Source organism: Hyalella azteca, unplaced genomic scaffold (assembly GCF_000764305.2).
Source record: "Hyalella azteca isolate HAZT.00-mixed unplaced genomic scaffold, Hazt_2.0.2 contig8077, whole genome shotgun sequence".
NCBI classification, from domain to species: domain Eukaryota; kingdom Metazoa; phylum Arthropoda; class Malacostraca; order Amphipoda; family Hyalellidae; genus Hyalella; species Hyalella azteca.
This window is the reverse complement of record NW_025938181.1, coordinates 61,302-87,502: the sequence shown is the minus strand read 5'-3', so window position 1 is coordinate 87,502 and position 26,201 is coordinate 61,302. Positions and strand designations below refer to the sequence as shown.

The 26,201-nt window shown below is 37.9% G+C and overlaps 2 protein-coding genes and 1 long non-coding RNA gene across 3 annotated transcripts; 2 read left to right on the top strand and 1 right to left on the bottom strand.

Moving 5' to 3' along the window:
• On the top strand, positions 1 to 5,714 carry LOC108675716 (sodium-coupled monocarboxylate transporter 2-like). Its single transcript, XM_047881498.1, has 8 exons — positions 1 to 208; positions 697 to 776; positions 1,301 to 1,489; positions 3,085 to 3,239; positions 3,646 to 3,786; positions 4,628 to 4,846; positions 5,033 to 5,151; positions 5,539 to 5,714. The coding sequence occupies exons 1-8, from the start codon at positions 1 to 3 to the stop codon at positions 5,685 to 5,687; spliced, it is 1,260 nt and encodes a 419-aa protein (XP_047737454.1). The 3' UTR covers positions 5,688 to 5,714.
• A 341-nt stretch (positions 5,715 to 6,055) lies between these two features.
• Positions 6,056 to 9,003, top strand: LOC125178229. Its single transcript, XR_007156830.1, has 3 exons — positions 6,056 to 6,229; positions 6,522 to 6,628; positions 6,976 to 9,003. It is a non-coding gene; the product is annotated as an uncharacterized LOC125178229 (long non-coding RNA).
• Positions 9,004 to 11,116: 2,113 nt separating this feature from the next.
• On the bottom strand, positions 11,117 to 19,185 carry LOC108675712 (sodium-coupled monocarboxylate transporter 1). The gene is made up of 11 exons (XM_018163736.2): positions 18,720 to 19,185; positions 17,962 to 18,095; positions 17,038 to 17,226; positions 16,292 to 16,446; positions 15,913 to 16,053; positions 15,451 to 15,669; positions 15,126 to 15,244; positions 13,606 to 13,790; positions 13,229 to 13,380; positions 12,934 to 13,040; positions 11,117 to 12,528 (listed from the first exon to the last, which is right to left on the bottom strand). Exons 1-11 carry the CDS (start codon positions 19,027 to 19,029, stop codon positions 12,398 to 12,400), a joined length of 1,842 nt encoding a protein of 613 aa, XP_018019225.2. The 5' UTR covers positions 19,030 to 19,185; the 3' UTR covers positions 11,117 to 12,397.
• Positions 19,186 to 26,201: the final 7,016 nt, after the last annotated feature.

The following is a 26,201-nucleotide window of genomic DNA, read 5'->3' as shown; positions in this document are numbered from 1 at the left end:
ATGGCTGATATAGGTGCCGCCAATTTCGGCGCGGTTGACTACTGCGTCTTCGTGGCGATGCTGGGCATCTCGCTCGGCATCGGCTTCAACCACTGCGTCCGCGGCAATAAAACCACCGAAGACTTCCTTCTTGCCAGCAAATCCATGTCGCCGGTGCCGATCGCTTTCTCCCTTACAGCTACCCTCGTTTCTTCTGTATCTATTTTGGGTGAGAAAAGTTTAATGGATTGTCAGTGTATACAATATACATACCGAGTGTGCGCTCGCAATGAGTATGACCAGAGTTCTGGATATGATAAAGAAGGCAAAATTAATTTTTTGACATGTATGCGATTCGAATCGATGTACATTAATGAATTTCGTTGGTTACTTAGTTTGAACTTTAATTTTTTCCCGTTCTACTCTTTTTTTGTTGTTGAAAATCTAAACGAGATTTCTTCTAACGTGCCAGCTAGGTAACTCAGTGATGACTTCATTGATAACCTGGTAGTTACCTATCGTACCTATCATGCTGACCTGACGGAATAGTCTGTTGAAAATCAAGCTGGAAATTTGTACGCTCAAATCAATCATTTAATTTTATTACTAATTAATAAAATTTCAATATTTGTGAGACAACGAAGGCTGTTTCCTGCATGCAGGTCTCCCCGGCGAAGTTTATTTGTCACGGTCTCCAATTGATGTGGTGCATCTTAGGCATGGTGTTCGGTATGTTGATAGCCATCCATGTCTTCATCCCTGTCATCTACCCTCTCCGGCTCGACAGCATAAACGAGGTATTATTTCTCTTCCAAAAAGGGTATTTTAAGTACAATTCCAGACTGGTACCGAAAGATTTCCAAAAACTACTGTGTGTGTGAATAATTACAAGAGAAGCAGCACAGACTCCGATATTAATAATGTTTTCTCTCTTGTTTTCATGATTCCGTCTGTAAGTCTGCTGCGAATGCTGAAATTATAGGAAATTTAGTAAGCGATTTTCTCACTTATTTGTATTGATTTGAAATAAAAGAAGAAAGGTCGTTACAATCAATTATTCCATTTCACACTGAATCCAAAGATTTTTTTTCAGTTAGTTCAGACATTTCAACACTTCTTGATCAAGAAAAGAATTTATTGAACTATTAAAAAAACATAGAGTATTATATTTTTGTCACGTGCTTAAATTGCGACGTCATCGAAAAATTCATACATAACTTATGTTTATATATTTCATTCAGAAATAGACTTGAACTTTTTATTTATCCTAGAACCAATTCAAATCTTTTTATTTTAATAATTTGATTACTTTTACATCTAGTATCTGGAACGCCGATTTAGATCCCACCTAGTCAAAAATTTGGTGATGTTTATGACCTCCGTGGCAATCCTCATAAACCTCGGCATCGGCCTCTACGCCCCTACCCTCGCCCTCGAGTCTGTCACGCCCATCACTTCTGTGACATACGTTCTGGTCCTTGGATTTATAGTCACCATTTATTCTTCTTTCGTGAGTGACATTTATAATATTATAACCTATTTTCGTGGTGGGTAGAATAATGAGATTAAAATTTGCGATGGAGCGTTTAAATAGCCGGGGCTGATTGCGTTATGTCTTGTGGGAAAGATTTGTTTAAAAAACTGATGGTCAAACGTTTGAAGGTGGATCTGGATTTTGCGTGTTTGTTGAAGGAGGATTGTGTTTATGGTGAAGATTTCGTATTAATGTAGTCTTTGTGTAGACACGAGGCTACACCATCGTGTATTCGTGACGAATCGTGTGTTTTGCTTTGAACTTGGGCAGATGCGATAAGGATATTTTGAAAGTGTGGGTATTGGTATTGTAGATAACCTGAGGCAAGATATTGCACGGGCGTGTATTATGGTGCGTTTTATTTTGGAAGAATGAAGGTATTCCCATTTGGAAACTGAGGCCGTAATAATTGATTCCTAATCTATAAAAGTCTTCGTCAAGGAATGTTAGGTCAGTGTCGTACTTTGTTTTCAATGATTTTGGATAAGATACGATAAACAAGAGAGGCTGGCGATGTTAGCTCCATGAGTTATTGCTGACATTTTATAGCTACATAGATTATGTCAGTTTTATTCGTGTTTTTTTGCGGTATGGACAATTGGTGGCTATATGGTGTGCGGTGATAGTTGTGGCAGATGAGACATTTTGAGGAGATGTTGGTGCATTAGGTGTAACTGTGTTCTATAAAAGCATTTTCGGAGCAAGAAGGAGGATTAAATATGCATTGATGTACGGGAAGTTCATCAATTTTGTAGAACTTGCAGCTGACGAGTAAGCTAGTGAATGAAAAGTTCTAGTTCGCATTATAACTGTGATTTTAGTGTTGAACATGTAAGAACAATTATGAGTATTCCTTAGGCTGTGTGATACCTGTGGTCTCTATACTTATAAAGTTTTTGGTTTTGAAGCCTCGTTTTTGTAGCCTGCGTTTTCTGGCTTCTGATTCTGAGTTTCATTTTATCGGTGATTTCCTTCCAACATTTTTGTCCAGCTTGTAGTTTTGGATTGTCCGAAATTAAAATTTCTTCTTTTTGCTTTATGAATGGGTGTCAAATTAATTGCTAAGTGTTTCGGTCACCGTTTTGTACGTTAGTTGTCCTTAAGCTTGCAGTGGTGCCATCCGGCGAGCCAGCGTAAAATCCAGTTGTAGTATCGAACAGTCGAATAAGTGGGGTACGTGTACACTGTTCGGTTCTTCAAGAGTCGTGCGAAAAATTATTAGTCAATCTTAATTTTTACAGCAAATAAATATACGGATCGGTTACGGGTTGATATGAGGTTGATATTAATGGTATGCAAAAACGTTTAAAATTTTGGTGCTCCCATCGAACTGGGACGAACACGGCGCGTTCGGGGCGAGGTCGCACTCTACTGGAAAGGCATGGTGAAGGTGGCATGGAAAAAATTAAATACCAATTCCCAACCCACGAGGTGACTATGATACTTAAATTTATAAAATCCAGTTTAATTTAAGGGGGACTTTTGGAGTTGTTCAAGGCTATGGAATTAAAAAAAAAATCGGAACACGGTTAAGCTTGGTTGATTGAAATAATTTTTGATGCATTTGCCAGGGTGGCATGAAGGCCGTGGTGTGGACGGACGTGTTCCAGACGATAGTGATCGTCCTCGGTGTAATCGTGATCGTAATCTCAACGACAGTCATCGCAGGAGGACCGGTCCAGGTCTGGAGAATTGGCTCCGAGTACCACAGGACAGACGCATTGGAGTGCGTTAAAACTGTCCAGTAAATAGAGAGTGAACCTAACTGATTGAAGTGAAGTGAAATTAACTTTGAGAGTTCACGAATTGCAATGTACATACGAAATTGACAGAAGCTGGTTCGAGTAACTAAGAGGTTGCATGAAAATCATTTATACATATATCAATGTTACTTATGAAAAATCTAAACCCACTACCGGGAAAAATGAGTTTAGCGTGAAATTTATTATCTTGCTGTCAATTAAACATTTTTAGCGTCGTACGATCAGAGAAATATTAATTCAGGAGATAAAACGTTACTCGATTATACCACCAGGAGAAGTACAGGGAGTGCAAAAACCTGCTACTGAAACAATTAACTTTCTCTACATTAGAAGAATGACAGTTCTAATTGTAATGATCTCTTTTTACAGCTGGAGATTCGGTCTATTCGTACGTCATACGGTCTTCAACACTGTGTTGAAAGACCTGATAATTGTCACTGCGCAGTACGCATTCCACCAAAGTACTGTTCAAAGGCTCGCCACTCTACGAAATTTGCAAATGGCTAGAATGTAAGTTACTAAGCAGTCTGAGATGCTCTGAGAACAAAATCTTCATATTGTCATTTATAATAACTTAACATAACATAGTGATGTCGGCGCTGAAGAGTAGGCCTGAAGTGGTCTGTGACTTGTTGATTCTCTTACTTTTCGTGCCTTGTTCACAGATCTAAAATCGTGTCATTTGACCGGATCTTTTCACGACTGACGAAAGTTTGTAATAGCTACTCGACTTCCACCGGGCTCGATATGGTGCTTGGCATTTCATTTCTGAACATATATTTTTCCATAGCTTTATCTAGTCTGTTCTTGAACGCGTTCAGACTGGGAGCTCCAACGATGTAGTGCAGGGAGGCTGTTCAACATGTCGGTGATTCGAAGCGAGAAGAAATTTTGTTGCGTGGAGAAGTTGCAGCTCAGTTTTTTAGTTTATAGCCGTGGCCCCTGGTGTTGGTTCTTGTTTCAAATTCTAGTAATCCTTCGGGGGCCTTGTATAAACCATGAGTATACTTGTATACTTCAATGAGGTTCCCACGATGACACCGATAACTGAAGCTTGGAAGCTTCATAATCTTTAATCTTGCTTCATAGGACTTGCCCTTCAAGCCTGGAATTATCCTTGTTGCACGTCTTTGAACATTCTCTAGTAAATTTCTGTCCTTTTCAAATCTTGGTGATCACACAACGTTTCCAAGCTCTCGTTTCGAGCTCACGACAGCAACAATCTACTGCTTCATCGCTTCTGCAACTAGAAACTCGTAAGAGCGTTTCACAACCTTCCAGGCACGTAGTTTGGAAGTTATGCAGAATGATTGCGTCCTTTTTCCGTAAACGATTAATCGGTTTCCTACAGGGTCCTGTACCTGAACATGATCGGTGTGGTGTTCATCCTCACTCTTCTCATCCTCGGCGGCTTGTGCATCTTTGCCGTGTACGCAGGATGCGATCCCATCACGCTGGGCTTGATCTCCAGGAAGGATCAGATCCTGCCTTATTTTGTCATAGACTATTTGGGCTTCCTTCATGGGATTCCAGGACTCTTTGTGGCTTGTCTAGTCTGTGGAACCCTGAGGTAAGTTGAATTTGAGTTGATGTATTTATTTTTATTCAACTCCATTTTATTCAACTCAATTTTATGAATATTCTCAAGACAAACTGTTGTTTAAGTTGTTATGAAATAATACTGAACGCAGAAAACTAACCCAAAATTTTCATTAAGTTCAGTGAATGTGTTTCTGACCTATTTTTTTATTTATAGTACAATTTCCTCGCTCTTGAATTCCCTCACAACGATGGTGTGGAAGGACATCATGTGTGAGATTACATTCTTCAAGACGGCTTCTGAGAATGTGCGCACCATCACCACAAAAGGGATGAGTAAGTCATAATTATCTTTATAACAAATTAATTATTATCTTCAATTACCTCCATCAGTTATCAATTATCTTTAATTATCTCATTATTCTATATCTTCAATTATCCCCATCACTGCTCCCATATCGCTTATCTTAATCAATCTTCCGCCGACCGCGCTGTTTGAATGTCGCACCCTAAATGAAAATAAATGTATGAAGACAAAATTTGTTATCTTAATTTATTAATTGGCACTTGATGCCAGACAGTGATAAAATGCTTCAAGTTTTCTGAACGTTTTAGAGCAGCATTTAAAAGATATTTAAACTTCATGAAGTATTGCATTTAATTCCTTCCTGACACACCATATTTATTTCATACCAAATAATTGCAGTGAATTTTGCCTTCCAGCATTTTTATTCGGTATGATTATGATAGCCTTGGCGCTATCAGCCTCACGAATAGACGGACTCATACAAGCCGCCACAACTGTAATGGGCATCCAAGGAGGTCCCAACTATTGGCATATTCTTCTTGGGCATCTGCTTGCCCTTCTGTAATAAAAAGGGGGCCTTGGCTGGCATCATCACTGCAATGGTAATTATAAATAAGAAACACCACACCAGTCTTTGTGCCTATATATTTTAGTTTTCATGTTTTCTTCATCTAGCACCTTTTGAATCCTATAACTGATAACTGATCATGGGAAGTCAAAACCTAAATCAACCTTTTCTTGGATAGCTTTGTCACTCTGCATCAGTTTGTTGACTTTCCTAGCTGCATTTATCTCGTGAATACTTTGTTTCTCTGTGTTTTGGTTACATTCTCTATAAAGAAACAAAATTGACCTTAACATTAACTTGCACAATAATATGAAGATTTTGATCATATACTAAACTTGCTGCATTTACCTTCAGGTTGTCATGGCGTGGCTGGGCGTGGGCATGCAGCTGTACGGTCCCAAGCCCAAGCTGCTGCCCCTGCACACCTCCCGCTGCTCCGTAGGCGACACCGCCGGCAACGTCACGCTGCTCCGTGCCGCGTCACTCGGCAGCACTGCAACTAGCTCTTCTTCTGACACGCTTTCCGACGAAAATCCAATGTGAGAAAATCAAGTTAGTTTTTCTTTTATTAGACGAATATATAATTTAGGTTCAATAATACATATAGTATAAATTATTCCATTTCCCCTTTTTAGAATTTTTCTTTTACTTTATGCGGCCTCGACGGGATGGTCAATGACGTATTTTTTTTTTATAGATACTTCTGAAATAACTTAAAAATGCCTTAACTTCACGCGGACAATGGTGAAATATATTGATCTACTTTTATAATCGCAGTGTAAGTGAAGTCTCACAATTTTTTAATATTCTAATCAGTCTTGTTTTTTCAAGATTCGAGCCGCCCTTGGGAGGCTTATACGAGATATCCTACACATTAATGCCCTTCATCTGAACTTCTGTGTGCATCGGCGTGGGCGCTCTGGTGTCGTGGGCGACGGGTGAGTCCAAGCCACCGAAAAATTTACGTGGCTTTCATAATTTATTGAAAAAATTATTAATTTCGTTCTGAAGTCCTGTGATGCTGCCCGTGCATACATAATGGGGGCACATAGTTTTGAGCACATATACATAATGGGGGCACATTTCATACATAAATGGGGGCACCAAGCTATACCTTCGATATAAGTCGCTTAATGATGTCCTCCTTTGTTCAATTTGCGATCAGATGAGTTGTACGCATTTTTCTGAATTCTGTTAAAAACTTCACCGTTTACAATGAATCCTCAATGAGTATGAGGTAGATAATTCGATAATCTAAAAAATTCATGTCGCTCTGTTTTTTCAGGCTGTGAGAAATTAGAAGATGTTCAGCCAGAGCTGATTCTACCGTGCTTAAGGAAATACCTAAAGATAAAGTTAAAATGTTCACCTCTGGAACTGAAAAGTTTCTCAGATGGTCAAAGTTCATCAACATCCGCGGGTGATAATCCGGAGGGAAAAAGTTCAGGAAAATGTGAATTCGACCCGAATCAACAGCTGTGAACCGTGTCGAATATTGAAATTAGGGACTTTTCCAATTTCAATAAAAATGTTGTAGTATGGTAAGTGCAAATACGATAATATTTTTTTTACCTCTTGGACAATCGAATTTTCGAAACGAATTTCCATAGCAAGTTTTCTACGCCTAACTTCGTCAAATCAAAACAGTTTTTTGATCCAACTAAAAACGATGCTATTTGTGCTCACATTTTGATTTAAGAAATTATTTATTCTGCAAGCTCGAACGCTTTTTGTATTTGCTCACTCATATGTTTCGAGTCTTGCAACTCGTAAATAGGACTTTCTTAGGAATTGACTGACATTTGTTCATTTGGTCATTTTTATACTGTTCAGGGTGAGAAGTAAAGTGAAAAGAAAGATTGAAACTTTACATCGTCTTCTTCTTAATTTTGTGGTAAAATTCATGTTTGTTTTCAAATCTGAGACGAACTGGCGAGTGACCTTGGCACGACGATTGAGATAATAAAAATGATTAAAGTAACGCTTGATTATTCCGGTTGCAAAATTAATATCATAATTAATCCAGCTCTTGAGAGTTCTAAACATTCATTAAAAAATACCATTTTGATGGTTTACGTGATCGCAGTGATAGAAATTGAAGTTGGTAACGCAGTGGATCGCGTTAGGCATAGGTGATAAAATAAATTGAACGCACATTAGAAATCAGAATCCAATTTAATCCGGTAAATGAAAGCAGTTAATCGACAGAGAAACGAATGATCAGCGCCTTAGCAAGACTAAATCAGCATATTTACTATCGAGCCTAAGGAAGCATATCACAATTGAATTGTTTAGACGACTTAATTTCATTATTCGAAAATGCTGATTAAAATTATTGGATTATATTGTTACGTCGCAACACTCAGCGGAATATTTTAGATTTCCAAACTCTGATTTGTTAACGTTTGCTCTCGAATTGATGAAGTTAGTATAACTCAATATGTCTACATTCAAACGAAAAAAGATTTAATAAGGCTAACTACAATATAAATTGCACTGGTGGTATGCTTGTGTTTTAATCTGTATCAATTCGAATAATTTTCTGCATGGCAGAACCACAAGTTTTGAAAACTGCGAAAAAGATCAAATTCATGTTTATTTGAATATTGCGTAGTGTGATAACGATAAATATTTATCTATTAAAAGATGGAATTAAGTCATGAAAAATGCATTACCTCCTTAATCTATCGACTTAGGAAACGACATTTTGAGACATCCACGCATACGTTACGATTGGTTTAAATTATTGGATGTTGTGCCGAAAACGGAGAGCGAACGTGCTCACATATCTAATTCTATTGCTGTGGAGGTGATGAGGTTGGATATATTATCCATTGCTATTGGCATATTATTTTATTTCTAAACTTGTCACGAACATAATTACAATATTTAAAGTATAACCTATAATTCCAAATTCACGTATGATTTAAATCTGCAATAATGCTTTGTATAGGTTTTAAACCCTGTTCCAGTTAAATTCATTCCTATCCAAAGCGTTTTCTGTATATTGCCAATCTGTGAATTCATATTTTTTCATAAACTGGATTTACGGTGGATCGAGAAAATATTTACTAACGGTTCAAATTGTGGGACACCCTTTTTCGGTAACTTTTGACCTTTTTTGTAGAATTTGAGGACATCTTGAACAGTTTTTCAGAGGAAATTTCAGGTAACTTAAAATGAAACAGCCAGTGAATCAGATAATTATTTTAATAATAATACAATAGATTCAGGAGGAAATAATTTTGGAAAAGATGAGATCGCCTTGAAATAAAGCCGATTCATTTTTAGCGCATTTTCTCATTTATGGAAAAAATGCACTATTGTGCTCGCCATGTCCGTCTGTCTGTCCGTCCGTCTGTCCGTGACCTCAAGTTTTCGTCGACGAGAAAATGCGCTCTCTGTCACTCACTGCAGTGAGTACTGAGTTATATTTTTTGAATAACGCTATATTGAGTAATTTGAAATGCCAATAAAACAATTGTAAAACATATACGATAAAATGTTTATTTTGCACTTATCTTATGTGTAGGGTGTACTTTAATTTGAAGAAACGTAATGGAATAGAGCCATGAAGGAGATATCTAATAAATTTAAACTGAAGGTTGTTCGTAATAATAACTTAAGCAAACCCCATAGCAACATCGCATTGTCTGAAAAATTTTTGCTCGTTTCTTGGAAAAAATCCGCACTGTTTGGTCTGGATTCTCTACGGTACTTATGAATGTCAGTCCAGATACAGACAAGTCATGTTTTTTGTAACATTTTTCGGTTCAAATTTTATGTCACTGCTTCAGGCGCCATCATGAAATGTGCTGAAGCAATACTATAATTCAAGGCGTCTGTTTGCTAGCAAAATAATAACGAAAAAATTAGTTAGTATAGAGTAACGTGGGTATTGAGTTTAAACCTGGCACATAAATTATCTCGTGTCTGCAATGCCAATTTAAATAAAATCTGTAGGAGTATAAAATGAGTGTGGGCCTCGATATTATTTTTAGCGCATTTTCTCATTTATGGAAAAAATGCACTATTGTGCTCGCCATGTCCGTCTGTCTGTCTATCTGTCTGTCCGTCCGTCTGTCCGTGACCTCAAGTTTTCGTCGACGAGAAAATGCGCTCTCTGTCACTCACTGCAGTGAGTATCGAGTTATATTTTTCTTATATATTTTCTGATACCACACTCTGAAAAATTTTTGTGCCATGTTGTCCAAATAGTGACACTTTTTGCACATAACACCGATGCAACCTTTTTCTGGACAAAACTGGGTCAAGATGACCCACACAAGGGCAAGAAGTTCAATCACTATTCGCACAAAGTCTCTTCATTTTTGTGAGTGCATCAAGTGTAAATATGTTGAATAAATTTTAAAATAAAATTTTATTTCATACCAACCAAAATACCTGAGCTATATAATATCATTGGGGTGATTGGGGTCATCGGGGTCATAGGGGTCATCGGTGTCATCGGGGTCATTGGGATCATCGGGGTCATTGGGGTCATTGGGGTTACTGGGATCATCGGGGTCATTGGGGTTATTGTGGTCATCGGGGTTATTGGGGTCAATAGGGTTAATAATATGTGCTTCAGAGGAAGGTGCGATAGAATGACCGTGCTAAAGCCAGTCATGGAGGTCAGACACTACGTGTAACATGGCAATATTCCGACATTTTAGCACAACTTTCGTATTCATAACTAAATTTTTTATTAATATGTAGAAAAAATCTGCTATTAGTTTGGTGCTGGTCATATATACCAGTAGTATGTTTTAAATTCGAATTCTTGATGTGTGGGATTTAAGAATATTTAAGACTAGATTCAACTAAAGAAGAGTCTTTGATTCAGCAAACCTAGCTTAGGTTAGTTTGGTTCAACTAAGTTTTTGTGAATATTTGCCCATTTTGATATGCCAGTGATTTGAACGATTTGCGTGAAATAATCGATACACATGTACTCCACAATTGATAGAACAGAATAATTAGAGAGCATAAACTATTTATTAGTTACGATAAGTAGAATTTGAATGAATAAAAGTGACGCTTTAATATATATTTTGTATATTTTGATTATGAAGAACTTCTATCAATTTTAGTCATACACCCAGAGAGGACCTTTTTTATTATATAGCAATTAAGATAGGCAGCGCTTTGGTCGTCTAATCTCTGAGGTTTGAGAATCTCGTTCCTGTTACTAAAACTAAAAAAAAACTAAAACTAAACTAACCCACTAATTTCATACTCGTTGACCATATTTAACTCACTGAATGAAATTTGAAGGAAATTGAACTTTTTATTTTCCGAAATATTAGTTATATATAACAAATTTGTTAATTACAACGTCACAATTAATTACAGCCACGGGTTTGCAATGCCGCTTTATTTCAGCCCTAAGAAAAATTTTCAGGACAAAGAAATAATTCATATTATCATTTCATTATCATTTCATTATCATTTCATTATCATTTCATTAAGACTTCTGCTGCTAAAATAGCATCATTATTTATGAACTCCTTCACTCGAAGTCTTCGAAAGACTCCCGAGAAAACGGCACAAGCCGTTAGTAGGTGACCACAGAAACACCATTGTTACGATTATACCTAACATATTGCACAAGAACACGGTCAAAAATATTCCGTTACTTCTCTTGTTTCATAAAAAGGTGTAAATTCAACAACACAATTCGCACATTCATAATATGTTCCGACGTTGCGTTACACCTGACATTATAAATCTTCATACATCACATACCATGACACACTTTTTTATTTCTTATTTTAACTTTATAAATTGCCTAGACGTAAATCCTAAACAGGTAAACCTCGGAGTCATAGAACTTGCATGCTCTCTCAGAGTGCAAGGAATTGCGTGCCGGCAGAGGGTTTATAGCGCTGAGATCGCCGTTTAGTGGGCGCTAATTAAGTATATTGTGCTGGCTAATAGACGGTGATAGGGCATCTGTATACATTCATTAAGACCCTGAGCAAAAAGGTTATTGAGCCAGTATAAAAAATAAACTTTGTTGAAACATTATGGAATATCATTACACCATTTCCGCCTTAACTTTCAAACATTTATAAAGTTGGTTTGGTTATTGTGCGAATAACCGTAAGAGATTATGCAAAATTTGTACTATGGTGATTTACACGTAGTGCATTTTTACTGTTAACTACGCAGTAAACACATATGGTAATAACATTGCAAATCTAAACAAGGAGAATGAAATTCATACTGTCTATATAGCATTTAAAAAGAAAATATTCTCTAAAATGCAAACAACAGAATGTAGTGATTCACTTCATATTACCCTTCGTTAAAAGTAAATGCTCCCACAGGTGTCCTAGAACCTGCAGGAATTACACGGTTATACGACACATATAATCGTAAAATCTCCATATGTGACCGGTAATACTTTAAATTGGTCGCTTAGAAACAAAAAATTAAGGTTCAACATAAAAAATTTTATATTCAATGAACTTTACTTACTTTAAAAGCAAAGGTTCCCTATAATATTCTGGGATAACTTCGACTGATATTTTATTATTCATCACAAAAATTATAAAGAAATACTTGAATGCGTCTAAATAAAATTTATCCGAAACTGTGAGGAACGTCATGAAAATATGAGATGTACGCTAAATTGCGAGCAGGTGAAATCTCTGTCCAATTCAGAGTGCTGCCTTCGAGGAATAAATTCCTCTAAAATTTTGTTACATGACGGTTGCCACCTCAATACATTGTTTAGTCTTGGATGCTGAAGATTCAGAACGTTTGTGACCAACGTGCTTGCGAAGACAAAGAAGCACATGTGATGGGTTCACATTCTCAAGCTTCTCGAAACCTGGAAGAAATGGAGAGGTGACCTGATTCGTAAATACTGTCAATACATTATCATTTTGTCTAATTAACTTATGTTCAATGTTAATTAAGGTTTAAACGATAGATACTCACTTATAACAGAAACTTAATAATATCCACAAAAGCTACGTGTATTGTTGCAAAACTGCATCCATTTTATCTGGCCATCGTTTAATTCAAGTCCGATGTACGAATTTCATCTAGAGATGAAATGAAACAGATCTTAACGGATGACGGAAAATTTTCTCTTTCGTTAGCATGACAACCTTTAATTGCGAGATAGGTTCGCCAATTATCTACACCAACTTTACCAATCACATTTTCCGAGTAATATAGGCAATTGTTTGCACACGTCATGCAACGTCATCAAAACATTCATACAAATTACCTGTACAGGCCGACACAAGGACGGCAACGACAATACAGCTGAGACAGCCCACTGTGGAGAAGTACGTGTATGAGATGCCGTAGAAGAAGTCAAAAGGGCGAGTAATGCTGTAAGAAAGTGATATCATAAATTAGCTATTACGAACTCAGCCATTATGCAGAAGAAAACATATGTTTGATGGCAAGGCTGATACGAATGTTGTACGCGATAGATAAATTTTAAAATTATTTCGTCGGAGTATTCTCGCAGAGATTATACAGGACCAAAATGTCAGACGAACTCAACGTCAACTAACTCCTCAGGTAAGTCGGTGGTTGTTGTGGTCCATAGCGTTTGCGTAGTTGAAATAAGAGAAGAGTTATCCGCGCATTCATCTATGGAGAGCGGTAACATAACTGTCACCATACCTCGGAACTGCGATCCAATGGACAGCCACACCATCACCACCTGCGGGTAAATAATGTATCAAAGTGAAAGTGTTTGTGCAAGGCATTTGACGATCAAATAAACTTATACTGCTTACTTCGGTGACAAAATGTACGATATAAAGAGTGACAAACTAATTAGCCCATCCCATGGTGAATTTTAATTACACAGAGACAAGCAGAAGTGAATGAATTCACATAAAAATATCAAATCATCTTGTTGGATCCATCGAAAGTGATAACTTACAGTGGAAAAGATGCCTCCAGCGATGGCGCCCTTCTTGCTGCAGTGGGGTACCATGACCCCCAGCACGAAGAGGCCCAGCACGGGCCCCGACAGCGCCCCGAACACCGCGGCCGTCGCCTGCACCAGCCCGCCCAGCTTGGAGGCCAGCACCGCGAATCCCATCATGATGCAACCCAGTACGAGAGCTGATGCAATGTCAATGTCAATTAAGAATCACTTATGAAATATTCGAGCTAAGCATATCTTTGCCTATACAGCCGCGCTTAGCAGAACAGAGCCGTGCAATTAAGCGTGATCTCGGCTATCTGTGTCTAGCGTAGAGGAATGCCATGTACTGATTTAAAGAACAGCTACAAAAACCAGGCAGGACTGCGGAAAGACACAGTAATAGCGCTATGAGATGATTTGCAGCATGCTTAGTCACGAACTCATTTCGTTCTCGCACTACGCGGAGTTACAGATAAGGAGACGGGTTAGAACCTCGGAAAAGTTCATGCGTATAATAATCTAATCTACTTGGTGTGACCCAATTCGATATTGTGCATCCATTGTTGTGACCAGTTACGATTTGTTAATAAAAAAGCTGAATTCTTTATGTAAATGAATGTTTTTTTGCCGTTTAAACTCCTTAAAACACATATTTTGCCGTTTAAACTCCTTAAAACACATAAACTATAACGTTGAAGTAGGTTGATCAAAGTGTTATAATTCAAACTGTTTGTCTTGAAGGACCTTAAGCGAGAAACGAAACTTCTGTTTCTTATATGAATGTATTTTATTTGTTTAGACCAGAAGTTCCATGTTAGTCTGATTTAAATATCTATAAACCACAATGACTAATAAACATTCACTGTTTGAGTGGAACATTGATGACTTTAGCGAGAGAAAGTACTTTTTTAATTCAAATCATCATCAACAAATGGTCAAATGCCGCTGCAGGCCGTGCACTGCCAAAGCAAACTCAACGCAAGTGTGGATCTTTTTTTTAGTTGTGAATGCTCAGTAAATGATGTGTGGCGACAGGGTATAGCTCGTTATAGCAAGTGTGCACTGGGTAGCTTAACAAGCGCTGTAGCAAGGCTGGTAATGCTAACTCTAAATGGGACATTTCCACTTGGTCATACTTCTCTCGCCACTTAACTTTTGATCTACGGCTGCAACGGATGGTTCAACTATCGGCTTCAAATTTTAACAATGGAAAGATTTACACTTGCCGTAGAACTGCAGTGCAATCTTGATGTGTTTAATAATTAGATTTCTTAAAATTATCGAAAACTAATAAGCTCCAGAAGCACCGATTCGTTTCAAATGTTGTTTGACTATCGAGTGCACACAGGCGCGGCTCATCATAGGTCCGTCATTTATGAACTTATACAACCTATGAAATTGATGCATTAATTATAATTCGTATATAGGCATAACAAGAAATATTTTACGAAGTATTTTATTGTTGAGTTCCAATTTGAAGATATAACAAATACATGCTTCAATCGTCTCGTTCGAATTTTACTTGAACTCACTTGTGACTTTGTTGGTGATGGTTTTGACTCTTTCTGATGACTTCTTGAAGTATTCCAGCTCACACATGAAGTCCACCCACAGCATCGACGACAGCGCACTCAGCAGTGACGAGATTGAACTGAAATACGCATTGATCTTGTTGAATTTGAATTTGGAACGAGAGGTAAACAAATAACTGAAAAATTTCTTCGAAATCAGGATGCTACTTCAACTTGTGTAAACTAATGGTCCAGAAAACAATATGATCGAAGCAACTTTGGAATTGAAATCTTCTGACCGTGAATGGCTGAGCAATACTTTGAGATGCTTGAGGTGACGGCCTACCTGAGAGTGCCGCTGAAGAGGCACGCCACAAAAAGCCCGGGGATACCCTTGAAAGTCCCAAGGTAGTCCATGACGTAGTAAGGCAGCAGTTGATCCTTCTGCGAAATGTAGCCCAGGGTGATGGGGTCACATCCCGCGTATACGGCAAAAATTGCCAGACCCGTGAAGAACAAAATGCCCATCAGCACTATCAGGCCGAATGCGTTCAGGAAAAGAACCCTAAATATGGGAACAAAAGTTAAGTTCGCAAAAAAAGGCAAATGCTACAGCACACATAGAAGAAAAATGTTGTGTTCTTCTATACTCGATACGAAGAATTCAGAAAAAATTGATAAAATTAAAGCATATGCCGTAATGTGACATATATAACTAATGGAAGTATCAGAAAACACTTATTATAAAAAACTCATATTTTCAATGAAAAAATATCCAAATAAAAACGAGACTTTTGGTATGACTGACAGCCTAACCCGCGCCAAGTCTGGCATGGACCCGGCCCTCTGGATGGTTGCTTGCGTGAACCCGTAGATCGTGAAGAACGTCACGAAGCCGTTGAGGATTGTGTTGAACATCGTGTGGCGTACGTACAACCCGGGTCTGAAGCTAGCGACCACAACATAACATAATTAACCAGTCGAGACGGCAGTATTTCAGTACAAGTTCTTAGGTGTTGGTCCTAATTGGAATCCTAATTATACCAATATAATTATGATCCTATCAATATAATTGCACAGCTCGATACAGTTTTATATACTCATAATCGATGGCTCGGCAAGGTTGAATTAAAAAAAATTCATTTGTTACAGTGTAAGAAGAGTTGGCTATCGCGGATGACTCTTACTCAAGCATGTCAGTTCGTCCGTTCTCTGATCCTATTCTCCAGACGTCGTCCATTCCACCGACTTCGATGACTGCGAAAATTACAGCGACTAAAATTCCCAGGATGATGACGACTGTTTGAAACGTGTCCGTCCACACGACGGCTTTTAGACCTCCCTGCAACGAAGGTGCAATTTAAACTACGCTCCATAATTACTTTGATGTTGAAAAAAAATCAATTAAAATGCGCAGTGTAAAATATATTATTATCACATAGACAACCCCTGACTTCAGGCAGAAAGAGACAGAAAGATTTCTTAGAATTTACCGCGTTTTAACAACGCATACTGTATCAAAATTTATTTCAGTTTATTAGAAAATGTTTTTGAGGAAATATAGCATACAAGTCATAAAATTTTTTCAATCCTCTTGCATCAAATTTGCGAGTAAATATTAGTTGAGCTCGAAGTGTTAATTAGCTTGCGAGGTGTTATTAACTTAAAAACTGTGAAGAATCATACACTATTTTGTGGTGAAGGCAGGGAATGAAAGTAAATAATAACATGACTTGAGCTTGTAGGAGAAACACTTCTTCAATATTACAACTCGAAATATTACAACGCGAACCTACAAACCCAACTCGAAAATCACTAAACGATATTTGGATCTCATTTTCGAAATCAGAAACTGCAGAAATAGAAATTTTCAATTTTTTTATAGAGAGATCTTTATAAAAAATTATGATAATTTAATGTAGTAACGGCTTACGAAAGCGCAGTAGACGGTGACTACTGTGCCCAAGATGAAGATGTAGGTGGTGAGGTCGATGGGGGTGACAGACTCCAGCGCGAGGGTGGGAGCGTAGAGACAGAAACCAAGGTACATGAGGTAGTTGCCAGTGATCATCACGAGCACGAGCTTTCGAAGGAACACCGAGCCAAAGCGCAGCTCTATGTACTGAAATTTGTAATTATTATTATTATTGAGATCATATAGATGTAGAGTGCAGGTGTTAATCACTTTAGGAAGGCCAAATTGGATTATACTTGTATTCTCTAGATTTTTTAAGTGATGATGGAGCTGGTCTCCAAAACGTTTTCGATGAAAATAAGATAAATTTACAAAAAGTTTAGAGTGGCCTGAGCCAGAAGCTGCCGAAGGTGTAAATTGTGAAAAACGGTATAACTCTTGGGTGTCTTATGATACAACTCGTTAACACTACCACAATTTATTGCTTGAATTTGATTTAACTTGTGATGTTATCAAGGTTTTTTTGCGTACACCGAGCTCAACTCGTTAACTCTACAGATGTTCATAGTGTGCATCAGATTCTTCTCGATAGCCGCTAGTGGGCACATCAAGCTCACCTCGATTTTCGGCACATCAAACTCACCTCGTTCGCATTTTTATTGAATAATAAACTTGTTAGTTTATCATTCCGACCTAGTCAGCACTTCTTATGTGCGTTATAGGTACGTTCCATCATCTTTGACGCTGTTGAGAGATTCTGTGTATATCGCTGCATCTAAGTCACCTCATTATCACCTTTGAGTTTCAGTGGTTCGTTGGACTCACCTGTTGAATTCGAATGGTTAGATAAGGTTGGCCTCGTTAATGCGGATGAGTTCCAGTGGCTACATCAGAATAAATTAATGCCTCTTACAATTTAAAGTAGCTATTCGTCAAACTCACCTCGTTGACGCTGTTGAGTTTTAAAGGGTACATGACAGGCATGATGAACAGCGTGGCAGTGACTATCCCCAGAGCGTTGCCGATGAGAGACCACGCCAGCATCAGGCCTTGTCCATAGACCTCGCCAACGATACCTGAAATCGAGCGAATTTCATTTTATTTTTCAGTTTATAGGCCAAGAATCGAACGGTGTGTAAAACAAAATCCTATAATGTGAAACACAAATGTTAAAAAATCTGATATCAGCATGCTTCCCATCACCGTCTTCAGGAATAAAATGAATGAAACAAAATAATAGCGAGCATTCAATAGAGTAACCTGCTGGTCTATTTAGTTACGCATCAGAAAAAATTAATCTTCAACGGAGTTCTCTCACAATATTGATAGAGAAGGGAAGTTGCGTCGGTAAGGAGTACGTGATATCGGTGACATAGCCCACCTCAGATTTTAATATTGGTAGGGTGCTTCTAAGTGCAATTAGTTGCAATGACATACATGATTTCTCACCTAATATTGCTATGAGTAAAAGCAGTTGGCTTCTAAGAACAATGCTACAGGTATTGGTGGCATCGACTTGCACAACCACTCACCTAATATTGAAATAGAAGAAAGGTAGGCGGCTGTAAAGGAAAACGCTATTGAAGTGAGTGTTATAGACTTACACAAATACTTACCTAATATTGATATGTAAGAGAGGTAAGTGGCTGTAACGAAAAGCGCTACTTGTCCAAGTTTTATAGACTTACAAAATTACTCACCTAATATTGATATGGAAGAGAGGTAGGTGGCTGTTAAGGAAAACGCTACTGGTATTGGTGACATCGATCGGCTTGCCATGAGAAAGTCCTCGGTTGTTTTATTGCCTTTGAGCGAATGGTACAGCCCGATGGCCATGGATATACAAAGCATTCCAATAAACACACAGTAATCCACGACGCTAAATTCAGCCACTTCGTTTGCAGTCGACATTTTTAATTGATAAATCTGACACTGTGTATGTTTGGAAAAATTAAGAAAATAGTTACACAACGCGGCATAAAATAAAAAGGAATAAATTAATATAGGCATTTAACAGGCATAAAATAAAATACGAACATCATTCGAGTGCGGCATAAAGTTATATCTAAACAACTAATTTTATGCGCAACTGCATGGCAGATATAAAAAGTATATTTCCTTTTATCTGTTTCAATTCGGATAAATGGCGTCTGTTGGCAGAAACAAGAAAAAACAAAAAGTTGACAGAAAAACAAAAATTCATCTCTCCATGGCCAGAACGTACAAACAAAATTTTAAATTGTATTGAGCACAAAAAAAATTATAATGAGAAATAATTGTGCGGATGTCATTGTATAAGTATCTGATTTTGAGCACTGCACTTGAGATACTTCCTCATTAGTTTCAAATGATCTTTTTAATACTCGTGCTCTTAGATGCGCGTAGCAACATGAGAGTGACTTCTGATCTGCTGCGTCAGCACGGCACTTATGCAGCGTGCATGGGAACATGCGACACAAAGACGTATGCATGTGACGGGATCGAGAAGTTAATGTCTCATCACACCCAAACTCACGGCTATAGATCATATGCACTTTACTCTCTATAGGTCTACGAGCAATTTCGTCCATGTTAGCAGCAAAATGATAGGGATGATAAGCTAGCTTTTCTCCTATTTATGACAACACGGTTCTCACGAAGACTCCCCATGTTCATCTGTTTCTTCTCACGAATAAATCATAGTACATAAGTACATACTAGAGTCACTTACACGTGGTCTGCAGGGACACGTGCAACAAATTAAACATAGATTCGTTTGCAAATCCGAAAATACGTGCAAAATTTTTGGAAACAATCATTAAAGCACAAATTTGAGATAATCGTACCGACTGGAATTAATTTAATGGAATTTTATGTTTTATTTAATTTTAACTCGAAATAAGAACTTGGTAGACCTGTACAACTAACTTGATTCATAAACACCTTTTCAGCAGCTTGTTCGTTGCCAATGACGAGCCAAACGGCAAGATGGCATATGTTCAACATCAACCGTTGATTGATAGCTTTACAATTTCAAAGAATTTCTAGGAAATTGGAGAAAATAAATACAGTATGTAACTTAAATAATGTTGACATAAATATTCAGCACATCACATAACATGCAGAATTGAGATTAATGTGATAGCGTCGGATTATATCTGTACGAATTCAAAGAAAAACCAAACTGATTAGATTTTACGAATTTTTTACAACTCTTTGATGCTCACTGACTGGCACGCAGACTAATTAATATCAGAGGGGACTACAGCGAACTAGAACACTCATTCACTTCTATGCCAGCAAAAACACAAACACACTCGTACGTACGACTACGTGCGACTACTATACAGTTAAGCGCTTTGCAACCCACAGCTAGAAAAAATTCGATTATGCTAAAACACATAAATTTTAAAATGATACAGACGATCGAAAATTTTAGTTCTATTGATCATTGATAATAACACGTAAATTAAAGTCTCATTCCATGACAAAAATCTCTTGGAAATAATTTAGCATTTTGTAATTTACAGCAAACAGTGACGTTATTTAAAGGAATATTTTAGATTTAACAATATTTTTCAATCAAAGCGTAGCTAGAGAAAGTAAAAATGCAAAATATATTATAAAAATAGAATTAATTTTTGTTAGATGACACTGACGGGTTAATTGACAACGATTGTTTGTTTATGAAATGAATACAAATGACAAAAAATCCAAATGCATGTTAATATTCCCAGGTATAATTTTTTATGAATTAACGTATTTTCGTTCAACATTCAAGCATGGGCTCCGCAAGCTCGGGCCTTATCATACTGCGCTAAAGCCATTTTTTGCTCACGCCAACTTCGGCGTGACATGACAGCTGAAGTGTCTACATGACCTCTGACGCAAAAGATGCAGCTTGAAGCACTTGAAGACGCACAAAAATGTCTACTAGTCTACTACTGCTGGTAGACGAGCTGCAGCTTGAGACGCACTGAAATGTCTATTAGTGCTGGTAGACAAGCTATACAGCTTGGAGACGCACTGAAATGTCTACTAGTCTACTACTGCTGGTAGACGAGCTGCTGCTTGAGACGCACTGAAATGTCTACTAGTCTACTACTGCTGGTAGACGAGCTGCTGCTTGAGACGCACTGAAATGTCTACTAGTCTACTACTGCTGGTAGACGAGCTGCTGCTTGAGACGCACTGAAATGTCTACTAGTCTACTACTGCTGGTAGACAAGCTGCAGCTACACCATTAGAGGCTGATGTACGCGCTGCGCTCCCATTAGCGTTAAACCATAAATACAACCTAACGTCTTGGCAAGCGCTCTACTAACGCCTCGCATGTGCTTCAGTTAAGGTCAATACATTGAAAACAACTCATTTCTCTATCACCGTCCACCCACGTAAACATTGCGGCAATTTTATCACCTGTTTCTCAAATGTGGACTAACGCAGAAACCCCGCAAACGTTGTTTATGTCGAGGTTATGGTTTGCACCGGTTATGTCGATGCACTGATTTTGGCAGAGTATATAGGGTACATGAACATTAAAGTAGTTTCAGGAAGAAAAACCGATACGGAAAGAAGCGAACTGAAGAAACTTGTGAATGTTCGTAAGCTTAGACTTCAAGTGGAAAAATGTCGGGCATCGAAGGAAGAAAAGCAACGGATATTTTAATCAATAAGAAATAGTCACAACCGCCAGAGAAATGATTGAAACCTCCAAAATTTTTAGTGCATAATGGAAACGCCGCAGCGAGTGCACAAAATCTTTAGCTTAATTAACATTTGTATAATTAATGCTACTTCAGGTATCGCTCCAACCATTTTGTCGAACTAAGAAAATAATCAGCCAAATTTGAACGAGCAGGCCTCGCAAAAACAAGCTCATCAAGACATTATAAAAGATGCATCTTCTCAGACGCTTACGCATACAACTCGAGAGGAAATCCGCTGTCTCGGCATCTCTGATCTACACGGGCCCCACGTACTGCATACCTCTGCGGTGTAGCAGCTAGGCAACACATTTAGCTGAGCATGATTAAAAATAACTGAAATTGCCAATAGCGTTGAATCATTTATGCATTTAAGATAAATCCTCATGTATGCATAAGAGCGTCGGTCGTCATTCCGAGGATCAGCAAGAAAAAGTTTTAGAAAATTATTCATTCACGTTGAATATTCAAGTATTGATCACTGGCTTCATTAAATGTCACTAGATTAATTTCATTACTCTTGACTTCTAAAAAAGACGCCTTTTATTCAAGGAACTAATTTTTGATGTGCAGTGCTGAAGGTGAAACTGTTGCCGTCAAGTCGAGAAACAGCATTTGTGAATCTTTTATAATTTCCGTACAGTAATGCACAAATTCTATCCCGAGTTCTGACACCATGTGTACAATGTATATGTCATTTCGAATAACATGCTTGATTCAGAACATTAATATGTGTCAAATAATTCCGGTTTCTGTAATTACCGAGCAAGGGACACAAGGAGGCAACAACTTTAGCACGGAACACATATAGTTTTCCAACGTCTGCCTGATACATAAGCTCCGAAAAATTTTTAACGAAAAAGCAGAATCATTATATTTAATAATTAGAACTGATAAATAATATTAATTCTCCTTTGGTAAACTCTAGTAATTAATTGGTTTTCCTAATTTTAGCGTTTTATGTTGAGAAACAATGATACTGAGGTTAAAAAATAATATGAATATTTTCTAATGAAATTCGTATCGTAAATAGACAAGAAATATCATTCCTAAAGAAACAGCGATTAATTGCAGTATATTCTGAACAAGCAAAAATTTGGAGTTTTGGAGCAGAGGAAGTGAATTTAAAGTATATTGCAAATGGGTATAAGAATTTACGTATGAGTTAATAGCGTCCTGCAAGTCATGAATTACAGACAACAACCTACAGTTATCAACAGGTCTTCGCTGCACCCTTTCGCAAGCTCCTCACTTCACTAATGAACAGATTAGTGAAGAGTTCTCAGATATCATGTCATCTAAGGAAAGGCGATCACTTTATTTATGGACTGGATCACTCCACTTATCTTCACCAGTGAACAGGTGATCACTCCATTTATGGAATGGGCCACTTCACCTATCGTTACCAGTTAACAGGTGATCACTCAATTTATGAAATGGGGCACTCCACCTATCTTTACCAGTTAACAGGTGATCACTCCATTTATGGAATGGATCACTCTACCTATCTCCACCAGTTAGCAGGTGATCACTCTATTTATGGAATGGGTCAATCCACCTATCGTTACCAGTGAACAGGTTATCACTTCACCCCATTATAGGGGATAAATTTTCCTATACCTTCACCGGTAAACGGACGATGTTTTCACCCATCGCTGTATCTATAAGCAAGGAACCATTTCAACTATAGACAGATGATCAGTCCACCTATCTTCTCTGTGAGCAGGCGAGAACTCAGACAATGCGGCAGAAACTTGTCGACTGAAAATCACTCTGAAAAAATGTGGTGTATTTATGCAAACGTTTTTCCCCTCATTATTTTTCGTTGCTTCACTGAGATAGAACACTAAATTTAGAGGTTATTTTAGAATTGTCATTAAGGTATAGCGTTGGATAAATCAGAACGCGTTCTGTTCCATCCAATTAATTACATATGAGCGTGCATTGACTTTAAGGATATATTGCCTTCTATTAAACTAAGAACAATTCGAGCTCCAGCAGAGAGCCAGAGAGCATCAATACTCCGCCGCGTGCGGTGCGCGACTGCAAGATTTCGCGCTCTGAACAAACGAGACGCGACGCCTCATTACGTAAGAAGGTGTGAGCAGGAGCTTACCTTATGTAATCTAAGACCATGTGAAATTTCCCATATCGGTCGACATCGAAATATTAATTGTGGCCTTGCCGATAATTGTGATACTAAGCAAATCCTATCGTAGATATTAGTATTGAAAAATTTCAACTGTTTCTGGAAAATTAATTTTGAAGTTTGTAAATCAAGTTATTAGTATCAAAACATTAACTATTTTTTGCTATTAATGGTAGGTGAATTATTTTAGAAAATTTGTATTCAAGTACATTTTTTCGAAAAAGCCAATAAACTTCGAGGTGCTTGAGTAGTTTACGATATGATGTCCAATTACACCGTAAATTTTATCCAGCGCAGTAAATTTTCCGAAGTCAGATTTTTCTAATAGTAACTCCAGACGTCAACAAATCAGCTGTGAGAAGCCCATCTCGACCAGCATGAGTCGCCAGTACACGTCGTTGTCACGTCTCGCAACAAGTGCAGTTGGCAGCCCTGGTTGTAGACAATAGACAAGTGCAGTTGGCAGCCCTGGTTGTAGACAATAGACAAGTGCAGTTGGCAGCCCTGGTTGTAGACAATAGACAAGTGCAGTTGGCAGCCCTGGGTGTAGACAATAGGGCATAACACTTGTTGGGAGACACACGTCTCCTCTTCCTCCTAACAACACGTGAGACGACAAGTGTTCAATAGCTTATTTTCCATCATCTGGCACTAAGTGAATGCTAGGTCATGAGCGGTCTGACAGGCTAACAAAGTGGCATCAAAGATTCTACAAAATAATACTTGTCTCAGTAAAGTGAATAATGCTTACAGTTTTCCTCGAATATATGATATCGTGATTAATTAACACAATCGCGACCTAAGACGCAAATTTAGTGGCTAACAAAGTATTATTATAAATTGACGATGCAATATAAACGTACAACTTCGTATTCGGTGTTCGAGAAATTAATTGTCGATTATGCAATACAAAATTATATTCGAGACCAAGAAATTTATGACAGGTCCGTTCATGAATTAAAGCTTTTCACTCATAAACTCCTTCAGTCTTGTCCCTCACATCAGCTTCAGCAAGCTTATCATTCAGTCACGGCTAGTAGAGTTGGTACACATGAAAGTCCATCGCACTATCCATGTGATCGAAAACGAAAACCGCAAGCTTGCGTTTATCAGCGCGTTCAAGCTCGCAATTGCTAACTTCATGGTTACGGCGAATTATAAACACAAATTTTTGACGCGATGCCAAATCCGGCCTAAACCTATAGGTACAATGTTCGCTGAATGCGTTATGTAATATGGTTCCTTTTTTTAACATTAAAAACAAGCTCGCAATATCGATCAGCAGATTAATCGGTTGAATTAATCTGCTTAACCATAGATAGCGCCGTTTCTCTAGAAGTGAAATTTTGATCAAACTGGGAAAGTCACAGGTGGTGCAGATTGGCGATGCTTGCGCATCACTCGCTGACACGCTTGATTCTGAACTGACACGAGTCAGCGTGTTCTACAGCACAGTTCTCTCTGCTGTACTCCACACCTGTTCAGTACATCCTCTTTAAGCTCGCGCCCTTAAAAAGAGCGCCTCTCTCTCTCTGGATCTCTTCAGGACTTCTCTATTGCTGAATATCTAATTTTAACGGACCTTTACTTACAAAACCACAATGTATTTTTTAGTCTGCACATATTTTATACTAAAAAATTGAAGGATAAGGATTCGATGATCTTTATGTATATATATAGCGTATATTTCAGGTAACAATGAGATTTATCACTTAGAAAACCCCCAGCGTTGAGGGGACAAAAGGAACTTGGAACTCAGAATGACCCCCAAGAGAATCTTGTATGAACACAAAGAGCGAATTACCTATATTTAGATTCAAAATTCATCTTCCGTACATGAAAACCTAACGTAAAAACATCTCGAGTTTTAAGCGGATCAGCTTCATTACCAGCATTAATAAATTCCTAAAAAGGCATTCTTATTCCATTATTAACCGATTGAAAATGAGCAAGAATTAGTGTTGATCTAAACAACAACTTTCATGAAAGCCTAAAAATATAACATCAAGAAAGGACAAGTAAAACCTACTTTTTACTTGCAATGCGATCAAGAAAGATATCTCTAAAAAGGTAAATCAATGTAAAACATTTTAGATTTTATGTACACAATAGAATGAAAAGCAGGTGTTGGTTAATAACCTTTTCCAATCCTCCAAACGAGCAAACACATAATACCATTTTGGGCCACAGAAGCTGAAATTCAAAACTTCTTAACGAGAAATTTCATAGTATTTGTATCTAACACATGCATAGGTTGTAAATACTTACAACGATATTTGTAAACCAAGAGACTGATGCTCGAAAATGGTAGCAACACCACAACTCGTTGGTCAATGCCATCGTGTTTA

Excerpts from the sequence above, each read along its gene's own strand:
- LOC108675716 (XM_047881498.1), top strand. The coding sequence starts at position 1 with ATGGCTGATATAGGTGCCGCCAATTTCGGCGCGGTTGACTACTGCGTC. Across the intron at positions 3,240-3,645 it reads CACAGGACAGACGCATTGGA|CTGGAGATTCGGTCTATTCG; the intron begins GTGCGTTAAAAC and ends CTCTTTTTACAG. Across the intron at positions 3,787-4,627 it reads AATTTGCAAATGGCTAGAAT|GGTCCTGTACCTGAACATGA; the intron begins GTAAGTTACTAA and ends GGTTTCCTACAG.
- LOC108675712 (XM_018163736.2), bottom strand. The coding sequence starts at position 19,029 with ATGCCTATATTAATTTATTCCTTTTTATTTTATGCCGCGTTGTGTAAC. Across the intron at positions 13,791-15,125 it reads CATCACCAACAAAGTCACAA|CTCTCGTACTGGGTTGCATC; the intron begins GTGAGTTCAAGT and ends ACATTGCATCAG. Across the intron at positions 13,041-13,228 it reads ACCACCGACTTACCTGAGGA|CATTACTCGCCCTTTTGACT; the intron begins GTTAGTTGACGT and ends ACTTTCTTACAG.